General features: G+C 50.9%; 1 protein-coding gene across 3 annotated transcripts in view; it reads right to left on the bottom strand.

Moving 5' to 3' along the window:
* The window catches only part of Gfra2 (GDNF family receptor alpha 2), a 93,068-nt gene that overhangs the window by 10,567 nt on the left and 68,800 nt on the right, over nucleotides 1-13,701 (bottom strand). For all 3 annotated transcript variants that reach the window (XM_010624547.2, XM_010624558.2, XM_010624554.2), the window contains 3 exons: nucleotides 4,616-4,725; nucleotides 3,780-3,920; nucleotides 1,412-1,584 (listed from right to left, as the gene is read on the bottom strand). In XM_010624547.2, the coding sequence (XP_010622849.2) occupies nucleotides 1,412-1,584; nucleotides 3,780-3,920; nucleotides 4,616-4,725 (424 nt within the window). The remainder of the gene's footprint in view (nucleotides 1-1,411; nucleotides 1,585-3,779; nucleotides 3,921-4,615; nucleotides 4,726-13,701) is intronic.

Consider the following 13,701-nt stretch of genomic DNA (forward strand, 5'->3'; position numbering starts at 1 on the left):
AAAAAAAAAAAAAAAAAGACTTCACCCTGCCCTTTCCCCACCCTATGCACCCAGAGGGCATCTGTGAGGGATCAAGGAACTGGACACATAGCTGTGGAGAAGGTACCAGACCCTGTTTGAAACAACAGCCGCAAGTTCCAACAAACCAAGCAACTGAGGACTCTGTTCTCTCCTCTAACCTAGGCAGTGCGCCTGCTCCACACCAGGCCTTGTGCACTTGGTTCTGCAGAGCGACATGGAAGGGGAGGTGCCACCCAGGCTTCTGGGGACACTGGCCCGGGAGGGAAGAGAGCAGAGATGATGGGGCTCCAATGACAATAGGGCAAAGTGGGAGCCCAAAAGTAGGGCAGTTTAGCACAGACAGGATCAAGAAAGACAATCCTGGAGGGGAAATGTGAGGAGGACTCACCAGGCAGGGGGCAGAAAGGGGAACCAGAGGCCTGTGACTCAAAAGAGCTGGAACACGCCCAGCCCAGTGTCTCCCCGACACATTGCAGGCCCCCACAGTCTCTGCTCCCTCCCTTCTCTGCTCTCCCCTATATACTGCCCTAAATTCTTGGTTCCAGCATGTGTACACAAGCGTGTGTGCGTGTGTGTGTGTTTGTGTGTGTGTGTATATATGTATGGCCTGCCTAACCAAGCTCTTCAACAGAGAACCTACTACAGCCCATGGTATGAAGGTATAGGAGGGCAGCTCAGCAGAATGAGAGGCTGAGCAGGAGCCTGGACCGCACCTCCATAGTGCCACATGTCCCGTCATGGCACTGACTGATGCTTATTTCATTGTCTAACCCTCAAAAAGACCACAGAACCACAAACTCAAGTCTGTGCTGTCCTCGCTCACCAATGTATCCCCAGGATCTCACAAAAGATCTTGCATGTAACGTGTGCAGCATAAGTAGGTAGGTGGGTGGGTGGGTAGATGGATGGATGGATGCTCAGACAAACAGATGAACTATAGGGGCTTTGGAGTCAGACAGAGGTTTGAAATGGCATTCCACCAACAGCAGCTATGTGATCTTGGATATGTGACCCAATCTCTCTAAAAACAAGAATGGTAATACTTCATTGGGTAGGATTTCAATGAGACAGGAAGAGAACTGGCTAGCACACTACCTGTCACTTAGCAGGCGGCTGGTAAATGAAAAACATGACATTACTCTGTACCCCTGTGGTGTCTAGTACAATACCATGCTACAACAGGTGTTTCATACTTGCAAGACAAAATCCTAAATGACCAAAGAACAACCCCACCAGCTCCTCCCTTACTCTCGGGTCCCTGACCTAAAGGACCTTCAGCACCCTTCCGTGGCCCATTTTATGGATCTCATGTGGCTCCTAACACCACAGTGCCTCCCCAGACCCTCAGCCTACCCTGGCTCCAGTTCCCGAGCCATAGAACTCGCCTCACCTGGACAGATGTGCAAGTGGTGATGACACTGGTTCCCAGGCTGGTGCTGTCACTGAGGTCATCTGGCAAAGAAGGAGTCTTCTCCACCCGAGGGGCCTGGGTGGCCTGGAATGAGGGGTTCTTGGGGGACACATTCACATCTGTGCCATTGCCAAAGGCCTGGATGGCATTCCCTGGGGGAATGGAGGAACAGGCACACGTGGAAAAATCAGGACCCGCTTCCATCTCTTCTGCCCCAGCTCCCCTCCCTGACCTCTTTTCCCTGGAACAACCCAGAACCTGGGGACAAACAGTAGCATGTGGAATTTAACCTTGCTGAGGCTCCTTTCCAGACCTGCAGAAGTTCACATCTAGAGAGGAAACAGCAGGAGCAAAGTGAAAAAGACATAAACCAGAATGGAGAAAATGTACGTGGTGAGGATTACAGCAGAGGAAAGGAGGGAAAGAAGGGAGTGTGGGAACCAGGAGAGAGGTGGGGCTGTGCCAAGAGTGCCAGGGCCATCAGTGCTGCAGACCCTGCTGGGAAAGCTTCTCCCCATAGCTCCATGAGCACAGGCTGTGCCACTCGCTTGCTGTACTGAGTGCTTCCAGGTCCCCACTGCTGGTATTTCAAGGGCTGCAGACGACTATCCCTCCTCTCTCTCCACACCATCAACTTTCCTGGGACAACTAGCACTAATTCCCTGGGGGCCGATTCATCAGACCTCTGAGACTAAACTCTGTCCCTAAGACTTAATCCTACAGAGACATCTTCACCTGCACATCCCAAATGCATTTCAAAATCCTCCTGTCTAAACCTGAACTAGGCATCTCTTCCTGCCATTGCCAATAATTCCTTCCTCGACATTGCCAATCCTGAAAGTGTCACCTCTGTCTACCCGAGTCCCCAAAGCCAGAAACCCAGGGGGACGGGAGAGGGTTGCACCACGGTGCCTGCCCACCCACCCACTGGCAATCCACTGAAGCCACCTCCTAAAGATCCCTGCATTCCATCTCGTCTGTTCCCACTGCTGTGTTCACAGTCATCACTGTTGTCTCCCATGAGCATCAGTTACAGCTTTCTCATGGGACTCTTTTATTGGGCCACCCATCCGAACCATATCCCTAGCCCCAGTGACCTCCATGCCACAACCTTGCAGATTACCTGCTGGCATCTTTTCGGCCATCCTTTTTGGCATCTTATCGTACCATCACCAATGCTACCTGCAGGACTCAAATATCCAAAGCCTTCAGGTCTGCGAGAGGAGGATGCCCCCTACCTGTCCAGGTAACCGTCACCCCAGTCATCTTCAATGGTATGTGGCAAGGCTAAGTACACTGCAGTTCCTTCAACAAACCCATCTTCTGCAGGGCCGGTGGCCTGCCAGGATATGCTCCCTGCCTCTTCCATGACCAGTGCGGACTATCTTCAAGGGGTACAGCCTCTGAGAAGTCTTCGGGCCACCCTCCTCCTGGCTGGTGTGGGGTCCCCACCTGAGCCCCTGAAGAATCCCATGCAGGGCTAGGGATTTAACTCTGGTTCTGCTGCCTGCCTCACAAGCGCAGTGTCCTGAGTTCAACTGCCAGGACCAAATACAATCCCATGCCGAACTCCACCCTCAGCCTATTCACCCTGTACTGTGATCACAGGTAACCCTCAGTTTACCTCCACCGGACTGTATGCTCCTCAATGGCAGGCCCTAGAACCTCGGCCTCTCCCAGTGCCAAACAGAAAGGAAGGAAGATGAATGGACAGATGGACAGGAAGAAGAAAAGAAAGAAGGAAGAGACCTGCAGATGGAGTGTCCAGCAAGGGGTGTCCAACTGCAAAGCTCACAGCAGACTGAGCCTGACTTTGGCTCACCTCTCTCCAGATTTTGGGTGAGAAGTTATTTTTTTAAAAGTCACAGGGGCTGGGGATTTAGCTCAGTGGTTCCGCCGCATGCCTTGTAAGCGCGAGGACCCAAGTTCAATCCCCGGTACCAAAAATAATAATAATAACAATAATAAAAATTAAAAATAAAAAGTCACAGATTCCTGGGAAAATAGTTGTTAAAATGAAAGGGAACAGGTGCCTGAGAGCCTGACGGGAGGGCTCAATCTCCAAAAGAACCTGGCTAAAGCTGTCAGAATAATGGAAACCATTGCCCTTGGCTTGACACAAGCTCATGGACTCCGGTGGTAAACTGAGGCAGGTCCACTGACAGCTCCACTGTGACTCTCCAAGAGCTCAAGACCCAGGGTTCCTGCAGACAACACCCACGGTGGCCATCAGAAAAGAAAGAGCAGCAGGTAGCCGCGGCAGGCAGGTCCAGGTCTCCTCCCAGGCAGCTGATGGGAAGCAGCGGGCCCAGGGCCCCTGTGGTGGGGAGAGGGCTCCCTGACTCACGGAGGCACGGGTTCTCGGTGAAGTCCCTCAGGAACTTCTCACACTCCTCTTCCATGTTCCCACTGCCGCGACAACTGCACCAGGGGGACACCACGACGCTGGTGGGGCTGGAGTCCACGTAGTTGGGGGTCATATCAAACCCTGGGCAGAGAGAAAGGGAGGAAAGGAGAGAGGAGCAAGAGGGCCTTTCCTCTGGGCCCCAGACACCAGGCACAACAGGGCGGGAAGCGCCCCCTGCCTCCGACACTCACACAGTGCTCCCCGCCATCCTCACGCACTATGATCCCAGGGACCTCGGGATCTGTGAGGGCAGAGGGCCAAGGCTTCAGGGCCCCAGGCTCCTCATCACCAGGGCAGCAAGAAAGACCCACAGCCCCATCCAGACTGCACCCTTGATTCTGCCCTCACCCACAAGCAGTGTCTAGCTCTACAGTCAGCGAGACGAAGGCACCCATCCTGTGTTGGGCCCCAGGGCCAGTGTTTACCAGCTGGGTGAGCCTGGGCAAGCTACTCAATTTCTCTCACCTCAGCTTCCACATCTGTAAAATGGAGACATCCATACCTAACTAGTAAGCCCTGCAGGGAGAATCCAGTAAGTAAAGACCTAAAATATCAGAACCATGCAACAGACAGCTTTTTTTTTTTTTAATTCTCAAAGGCTTAAAAGGCCTCTGGGGCCTTCCCCAATTCCCTCCTTCATAAAGAGTTGGTTCCCCAAAAGCTCTGAATCTGTCACAGACAAGGCTGAGCTCAGCTTGACTCCCAGCAGCCACGGCACCTGCCCCGTGATGGGGCAGCAAGAGGTCTCGGCGAGTGCAGACCAGGCAGGAGCTTACCAATCATGCCCGCGTAGGAGCCCAGGCACGCCTGGTAATTGTCAGCAGGGCAGCTGGTGAGGGTGCGGTAGGAGGCTCGACAGTTGGCGTGGAAGTCTGCCAGCCGGGACCTGTGTCAGGAGAAGACCCAGGGAGAGGAGTTCAGTGTTGCGGCCCCAGTGTGGGGGCCCAAATCCTCCGGCTGGGTTGAGGACACCAGGAAGAGGGAACAGAGGACGGGGCTGGGATGGGGGGACAAGTGTTGAGGGCCTTGAGCTGTGAGCAAGTTGAGGGCAGAAAAGTCCAGTGGCAAATGACAGAAAGGACCCAGAAAGGCACAGCAGTAGTATACTCTCAATGGCTCTTCCTGTGAGAAGGACTCAGTTGGATTTGCTGAGTGCCCTGAGCCAGGGCCGGAGAGCGGGACTCTGCTCTCTGCTTGGCCACAATGCTGGGTGACCTTGCCAGAGTCTTCAACACATCGCTCTTCCAGCTTGAAAAATGGGCCCAGTAATCCCTGCCCCAGCCCCTTCACAGGATCTGTCTGAGGCCCAAAGGAGTCAGCCCCAGAGAGGGGAGAGGCTTTGGAGGCATCTTGCAGGTATTCCTGCCTGGCTCTCGGGTATCACATCAGAGCAAAGCCCCTGCCACCTTTCCACCACCTCCCCAGGCCCTTTGGGCAGCACCAGCCTTGTCCTCCCCTGGGGACTACAGCAGGCCACTGCCCATCCCTCTAACGCTGCAGTATGACCACTGTGCTTCCCACTCGGCCAGGAGCTGCTGAAAGGCAGGTGCTGTCTGACCACATCTGTCCTGGTCTCCAGCCCAGGAGCTGGACGGAGCATGTCGCCGGGAGCACCAGACACCCAAGTCTAACACATGATGGCTCCCGTTCCTTCCTGCCCCTCAAGTGACTCCTCGCCCAGGCTCTTGGCACATAAGGGACCTTACAAGCAATCCCCAAGCTCACCCCAAATTCAGTTCCCCCGGTTCTCCACTGGAATTGTGTTCCGTTTGAGAAAGGCACATGCACAGGGACAGGGGGACGAGAGGCTGAGAGACACTGAGTGAGGAGAGAGCCCAGGCTTGGCAGGAAAGGTTCCAGGACCCACGGAGAGGACCCGCCACTGCACAGGCCCAAGGGCACCAGCAGGACAAATTCATTCGCTCACAGTCCTGAAGGTGGTTTTGAGAGGGAGAACGCCTCTGCAGACATGTGACGCCTCTGGTGGAAAGTCATGAGAATCCGGAGACAGAAGTGCTCAGCTCACTCTGCCCTAACTCACTGGCGACCATGAGCAAGTCCCTTACTCCCCAGGCACTCAGCGTCCTTATTTATCAAATGAATAGAAAGTACTCTTAGTTTATCATTGCAATGGTACCTTCCCACTTGGGGTGATGATAAAGGCTGCCCGACAATGCAACTGCACTTAATGCCACTGTGTTATACATTTTTAATTGGTAAAGTTTATATTATTTTACCCCGATGACTTTTAAAATGGTGCCTTCACATCCACCTTTATCCTTTAATCTTCACAAAAATCTGTGAGGTCTGACAAGCAATTGTTATTATCCCAGTTGACAGATGAGAAAACTGAACCCCAGAGAAGCTAAAATTAGGTGAAGAACACTGAGCTCAAAAGCAGAGGAGCCAAGACTGAAACCCAGAACTCCAGCAGTCGGCAGATACCCTTCCGGCCAGACTCCACAGCTCACACGTCTTGAGCTCTTAAGGTCCCTTCAGACCCTTTGCACCTCTGTAAAGGCAACATCACCAGCCACAGGAAGAAAGAAGGAAGGGTATAGTCATCTCTGCCCCCACACACACATTACTGCACCTTCTGTCTTCTTACCGCTCAGCCCCAAAACAGGAAAAGCAGCATTTCCAGCCACTTCCCTGTCCTCTGCAGGATAGGATGTGGCCTTGACCATCAAAGCCAGTGTCTGTCCCACTCTGCAAGGGGGAAACACAGCAGGTTGGTGGAAGAACAGGTGGTCTCTGCCTATGTCCTGGATCTCTAGAGACCTAACAGTGGGCTGAGCCAGAGTGGAGACTGACAGCTACATAGGATTTGGACACAAACGAAATAAAATCTACTGTGAGTTGAACTGAGCCCCTTCCAAAAATATATTGAAGTCCTCTGAAACTCTGGTACCTGTGAAAGCGGCCTTGTTGGAAATAAGGTCCCTGAAGATGTACTCAAGTTAAGATGAGGTCAGTAGATGATGAGGGCCCCAAAGTCAATGGCTGGGGTCCTCATAAGTGAAGGGACACAGACACAGAGAGAACGCCTTGTGACAATGGAGACCAGACAGACACATCTGCAAGCCAGATAACACCAAGGATTGCCAACGACACCAGAAGCTAAGAGAGAGGCATGAAACAGATTCTGAGTTTCCGAGAGAGCACAGCCCTGCCTTGATTTCAGAGCTCTGGCCTCCGGAGCTGTGAGAGAGCATATTTCTGTTTCAAGCTGTCCAGCTTCTGGTACTTTTGTTACAGAAGCTGCAGGAAATAACACAACACTTTTGAAGACTACACTGTTTGTTTTGGCCAAATCTCCCTCCAGAAGGAGCCAAGGGGATGCAATCAGGTGTCGTCATGGAGCAAGGCTGCAGGTGAGCAAGCAAAGCCTGGACACAGCCCTGTCGGTGCAGCCCCTGCAGACAGGGATGAGATGGTCCACATCCGGTCATCCTTGCTCCCGCCATGGGACCAATAGGCTAAAGATGGGAATGGCATGGATGGTGACAGAGTGTCAGAAAGGAAGCCCCAGCAGTGGGGTCCAGGCCACAGCCAAGAAACACTGCTGGCTCACGTGTGGGGAGCAAAGTACCTGCCACGGCAGACCTCAGAGCCCCAGCTCAACCTTCATGTGTTGGAAGCCTCCAAAAGGGCTCCAAACATTGCCTTGCAGCCTTCTGGTTCTGTGGTCAAGAACTAGAGGATCTTGGCTAGCTTATCATTCACAGAATCTCTCAAAATGTCTTCAGCTCCACAGGCTAGGGAAGGAACAGATCATGTGCAAGGGAGAACATGGCAGCAGCCCTTCTGGGGAATCCAGAATATTTCCCTGATGGGCCCCAGAGAGGCCAGGCATTAAGAACAGAGGTGGGAGCACAGGAAACAAGCCACGGGACAGAGCCCAGACCCTAAGAGGGCCGTTCAGAGGGGCTCAGCAATGAGCAGAGAGAGGGCTGGTCCAGCTGCTAGGAGAGGAGGGAGCATCTGTCATGTGCTCATGCTCCGTTCCTGGCTGCAGCTGTGTGACTCTGGGCTGGCCTATTGTGTCTCTAGTCCTCAGTGTCCCTACTACCACGGTTAAGGTGGACTCTCAACTTGACTGGCTCATGAGCCACTCAGGGGACGAAAGATTAAAGCACACTTCTGGGTATGTCTAGGTGGGTCACAGAGGCATGACTCTGGAAGCTATATGTGGTCCCTCACCCCTTCTCTCTGGCACTGTTCCCTGGCTCTGCTCCCCAGCCACCATGAGCTAAGCAGCTCTGCTTCACTATACTCTGCCGCTGTGACGTTCCTGTCTTGCAGTTGACCGTGGACTGAATCCCTTTAAGTGGTGTATATTGGGTGCTGTGTCCCAACGATGGGGAAGCTGACTATGACACCAGTTACCAAAGAGTGAGGGCTGCGTCTGCCTGTCTCCCACACTGGGCTGCGGAGATAAACAGCCAACGACAGTGCATGTGAGGGAGCCTGGACAGAGCAGGCATCCATGCAGATGGGCATCATCTCTGTCTTCCTTCTCAACACACACATCTTATCCCTGCATGGTACCTGCCACTGCCAAGTGCAAAGAGGAAACAGCTTCTCCGAGTGTTTCCCACAGAAGGAAAACCCATTCTCACTGTGCCACGATGAATCTAGGTTCCACCCAGAGTAGCATGCGCACATCAGGAAAGAGAGCTCCCTCTCGAGTCACGGCCACGCCTGAGGCAGGTGCTGGCATCCAGGTACACCCTGGCCTTCTGTCCCCCTCGTGCCTCACACACACCTTCCTGAGGACACAGGAAGAGGAGCAAAGGCCCTGGAAGCCAGGCGATGTGCACAAAGCCCCTTCTCCAAGCCATCTCATGACTCTGCACTGTGGCCTGTTTCCTTCCCAGCAGGCCCACGGCTCACACCAAGCCTCAGAGAGGAGACGGTTCTGAGTGAAGGGAGGGGGCTGTGCGCTTGGACCAGCAGACAGCAAGGGGAAAGTGAAAGGAAGAAAAGGGGCTAGCCTTCTGTTCATCCACTTCCCATTCTCAGCACCAAGGCAGCCTTGGCAAGGCCCAGTGACAAATGGAGCCATTTAGGAGGTTGCCACATCCAAGTCTCCAGGAGGTCTTTGATTGCTCAAGTTTCTCTCTGCCTTTCAAAAGCGCATTTAAGTGCACAGTAGCAGGCTCCCTCTGTCAGCATCAGAGACCAAATGGTGTCAATTTCCTTCAAGGCCTTGACACATTCCAACTCCAACCACGATGGGAATCGACTGCATGAATACTCCAGCCCATTCCTGGTAGGCACCATTCTCCAAGGCAAATGTTACCCTTTCATAATACATGGCCAGCCAGCTGGTGTGCCCACACCATCTCTCGGCCAGATGTCACTCTTCTCCCATACATCGGAAGGTCACTGGCCTCTTGGACTCCATTTGCACTGCCAAGAACAGGCCTTTCCTGGATCAGTCCCATCACTTTGCAGATTTCTGCCTCTAAGAGCTCCAGAACAGAGATGGCATAAAGGAAGCATAAGAGGAAGACCAGCAAACAAATAACCAGAAAGAGAAAAGACAGGAAGCCAGCAAGAGAACCAAAATGCACCAAGCCAAGTGCCTCCCCACTGAGACAGAGACAAGACTGCCAAGGGAGCCCAGGGCAGCAGGTGGATTGGTCCAAACAGCGCAAGCCCCCTTTGGACCTGTTTCCCCAGCAGCTGCAGCCTATTCAATCACAGGAAAGCAGCAGCAGGAGAGAGAAAGACACCTGACCCCCAATTTGATGAAAAGGTTACCATATTAAATGCAGAACATCCAGCTAGTTTGAGTTCCAAATCAATGATGAATTTTTAATAGAAGTTCATCTAGGCCATACTTACGCTAAACAGTTTTCTGGATCTGGAATTCAAACTTAACTGGGCATCCTACATTGGGATTTTTTTTAGCTCTGACAATTCCGTCTGATGAGCAGAGGGGTCCCCAGCCAAAGGAAAAAGGGCAGAGCTAGGCACACAAAGATCAACCCACACAAGCAGAAATCAACCAGATTTGAGGGAGGAGCGACTTCCTTTAGGTCAGCAGTTCTCAAAGGGCAGTCCACAGACAAACAGCATCAGCAGCAACTGGGAACTATCCGAAATTTAACTTCTCAAGGCGCTACCCCCAGTGTGCAAGACTTAAAGTTTCAGGGGCAGGGGCAACAATAGACTTTAGCAGGCCCTGAAGGTGATTCCGAGACAGGCTGCAGGTTCAGAGAATGGTGACCTGCACAGGTTTCAGAGCCACTTTCTGCTCTCAGATCTAAACACCCCACTCACAGCCCAGCCATGGAAGAAAGGAATGCTTCAAGCCATGGACCCAGCAGGCTTGTGGTTACATATATAGACTGCACACATTTGTACACACACACACACACACACACACACACTTCTGTCCCCACAGAGCCACACAGCTGCACTTGGATATAAGTCGAGGTGAAATCAGTGAAATCCTCCCTTGGCCCTGGCTGGAAACAGCTTCCCAGATACATTTCGAAAATTTGACTGGTTTAGAATAATATTGGGACAAGTAGCTCCCAGAAAATACTGGCCAACACATGAGATTTGTGGCCTGATGCAGATGGGCATCATCTCTGTCAACTTCCCAAAGTTCCTACTTACCAGGCTGTACCTGCTGTGCAGCTACTATAAAAGTAAATGGGTTTCTATTGGTAGTAGAAGTCAAAAGGAAGGGGAAGGGGAGTTATACCTTTTGAGAACCTACTATGCATCTTCCCAAAGCTGTTATCCTATTTAATTTTCTGAACAATCCTATAAATTAGACATATTTTACCATGAGGGCACAGTAATTCAGACAGGCTTTATCTCTTAGTCACAAAACTGACAGCCAGAACACCCTGGCCAGACTCCTGCCAAAGAAAACAGAACGGCCACTAGTCTAGTGCAAAGGAACAGGGCATTTGAATGTTTCATGGAGAGGAGTGAGGGCCCCTAGAAGTGCAAAGAACTCAGGACAGGCTGCATGAACAATTTATGGGAACAGAGGAGTCTGCATCAATAGAATTAAATCTCTCTAGAATGGATTTCTGATGTCCCCTCCAGTGGTTGAGGGCATGGTTCAGTGGTTGAGTTTCTTGACACTGAGAAAAGGGAACATGGCTTTCACCAACCCCTGGCTACTTTCTGACACCCCCCAGCCTCATGAGGGACAGTGTGATCCTCTCTCTCCCTCAGCCACCTCCTGGCTTGCTTATTCTCCTGGACTTATTCTCTCTGCCCAGAACAACTTCCCTAGGGATGACCTGGAGAAAGGGACATCCTCCTTGAGCCAGGTAGTTCTAATAAAGGCCATATACAGACTGCTCGGCCCAGGTAGGTGCTGACCCAGGCTGAGTCAGCCACAGAACCGTTTCTCTCCATCATCAGATTCTAGGGATGAGGAAGTAACACAAGCTGGAGTCCTTGTCTGAGGTTTTCCTACTGGAGCAGGCAAGGGAGAACATTTCTTTTGTCAACTTATGAGACACCCAGACATGAGGGCAGATACATAAGGACCGTAGCTCCGGTGTCATGGTCACAATAGAAACACACAAAGAAGTACGCTGCAGAGAGGAAAAAAAAAATGAGGAGACAAGGGGAAAGGGTCGTATTTGTGTGTCAATTGTTGTGATACACCCCTGCCCTTTGTATACTTTATTATGTAAGTTAATTGATTCCCTTTTTATTTTTCCTAACCCAGTTGTCTCTGTCATATAAAGCAAAAAAAAAATTTTTTTACTACAACTCAGCTTTACTTGCTAATATTACATGACCTTCTGTCTAAGTTCTAAGTAACCAGAAAAAAAACACACTATGAAAAGGTCACAGGCCAAAAATCAAATCCAGAGTCTGTGTAAGCCATGCAAAAGCACTGGGAGATAAAGAGGGCTTCAACAAGAGCAACTCTGAAAACAGATGTGAAGAGCAGACAATGAGATTCTAGCAGGAAGACGGTCCTGGCCTGCCTGGGACTCTCTTTCCCCAGTTTACCTAGGGACAAACAGCTCAAACAGATGTCAATGCCAAGGAAAGCTACATCACTGTTGAGAATGACAAGGGTGTGAATTGTGTCGATATATGAGAATTTAAACATGAAATCATGTTAAGGGATTAAAAAGCAAGAGCTAGTACAATGTATGCCCTCTGGTTAGAAATGGGGAAAATGTTAAGCTATGAATCAAAGAGTCTCCAAAGGAAATTTCAAAAGAAGCTAACGAAAGACACTGATCATTACGTTCTCTTTTAATAAAGTTGCTTGAAGGTTGCAATTATTTCTTGGAGTTTGGTTGAATGAGGCCTCGAGAATCCTGAGCTATTATGAACAATGATTTTTCTAAGCCCCAGGTTAGAGAAAATGTTATTGGTTCTGGAAGCATCAGTGAATCCAACTAACTCCGTCCCAAGACAAAGAAGCCAAGACAGAAAAGCCCCCATTTCAAGGGAGACCTGGCTCCTCACCCCTGAGCAGCCCCTATTCCTGTGAGCTACAGGGTGGAGAAAGGTCTGGGGCCAACCCTGGAAAGGGGCCACCGAGACCTTCTGGGCACGACACAGAACTCAGGGCCTACCTACAAGTAGAAATGCTTGATCTCCCTCCTCAGAGGCCCTGAGTTCAAGAACCCCGAGCTCCCTCCCAACCCCTTCCACAGAAGCATGTCCGGTCATGATGTTTAATTTCTGATGTCACCCCCACTGGGTTCAAACCTTGTCTCAGCTACTCACTAGCAGTGTCCCCTTGGGTAGGTAATTGAATGAGACATCAGTTTCCTCTCTGCAAAACGGAGGTGATAATAAGCACCTCCCTTGTTAAAAGAGTGCCACACCAAGTGCTTTCACTAATATTGCCCCAAGCTACCCTGACAATAATTTTCCCCATGGGTATGACTGCCCTTATTTTACAGACAAAGAAATGGAAGCTTAGACTGGTTAACTCAACATGGCTGGAGCAAGGCGAGAAGACTTAGGTTCAAATCCAAGCTCCAAAGCCAGATTTTCCCTTCCACCGGGCTATCCCAAGCCACCCACATTTCCCAGCCTGCTACTCCAGGCCCTTCTTCCTGCATTCTGAAACCACAGAATGAAAGGGGCTTATTTTCCTTCTGGACCCACCCAAGGGGATCACCGAGTGCCATTCCACCCCAATACAATTCCAATCTGGAGCTCACTGAATACTCGTCTCATCTCCAGGTGAGCCACGAAGGCATCATGGGAGAAATGTTGGCCTGGAATAGGGCTGCATTTGGAGCCACTGGACGCCAGATGAACAGAGCAGTCGAGCAGACCCAGGCCACTACCAAGAGACCAACATATCCAACACAGTGGTAGGCCCAGGACTGCTCTGGAGGAGAGTCGTGGACTAAAAACCAACCTAAGCCCCCAGGATCTCCCCCCAGGGCCAAGATGGGAGCCAAGGCCATTTCCTTCTGCAAGAGAATATCATTAGACACTTTCCCTCATGTCCTTCAAAAACAGACCCCTTTTTTCCCCATCCCTTCACCTTTGTTCCAAGCCTTTTATTACCAAGAGGAGAAAAGAATTAAATGTATGCATCATTTGATTTTAATTGAAGGACTGTTCTATTTCATTGAACTGCTAAGTAAGCTGAACAAGAGATTGTGTTTACATAAGCAAACCCCAAGTCACTATAGACTTGCTGTCACATTAAGTCAATACTTATGAAGGCTCTCTATTTAATTATTCAGTGAGGATTGACTTATTATTGTGTTAAGAGTGTGGTTAGCCTTGAGCTAGGTAGCCAGCCAGCTGAAAGATTCCTTTCAACTTTCTCTGAATGCTGATATGGTTCTTGCTGGTGGTGTGAGGTTAGTTTCTTTCTCTCCCTCCCCACCTC

This window comes from Fukomys damarensis, unplaced genomic scaffold (genome assembly GCF_012274545.1).
Source record: "Fukomys damarensis isolate Sample0158 unplaced genomic scaffold, DMR_v1.0_HiC HiC_scaffold_18, whole genome shotgun sequence".
Taxonomy (NCBI): Eukaryota; Metazoa; Chordata; class Mammalia; order Rodentia; family Bathyergidae; genus Fukomys; species Fukomys damarensis.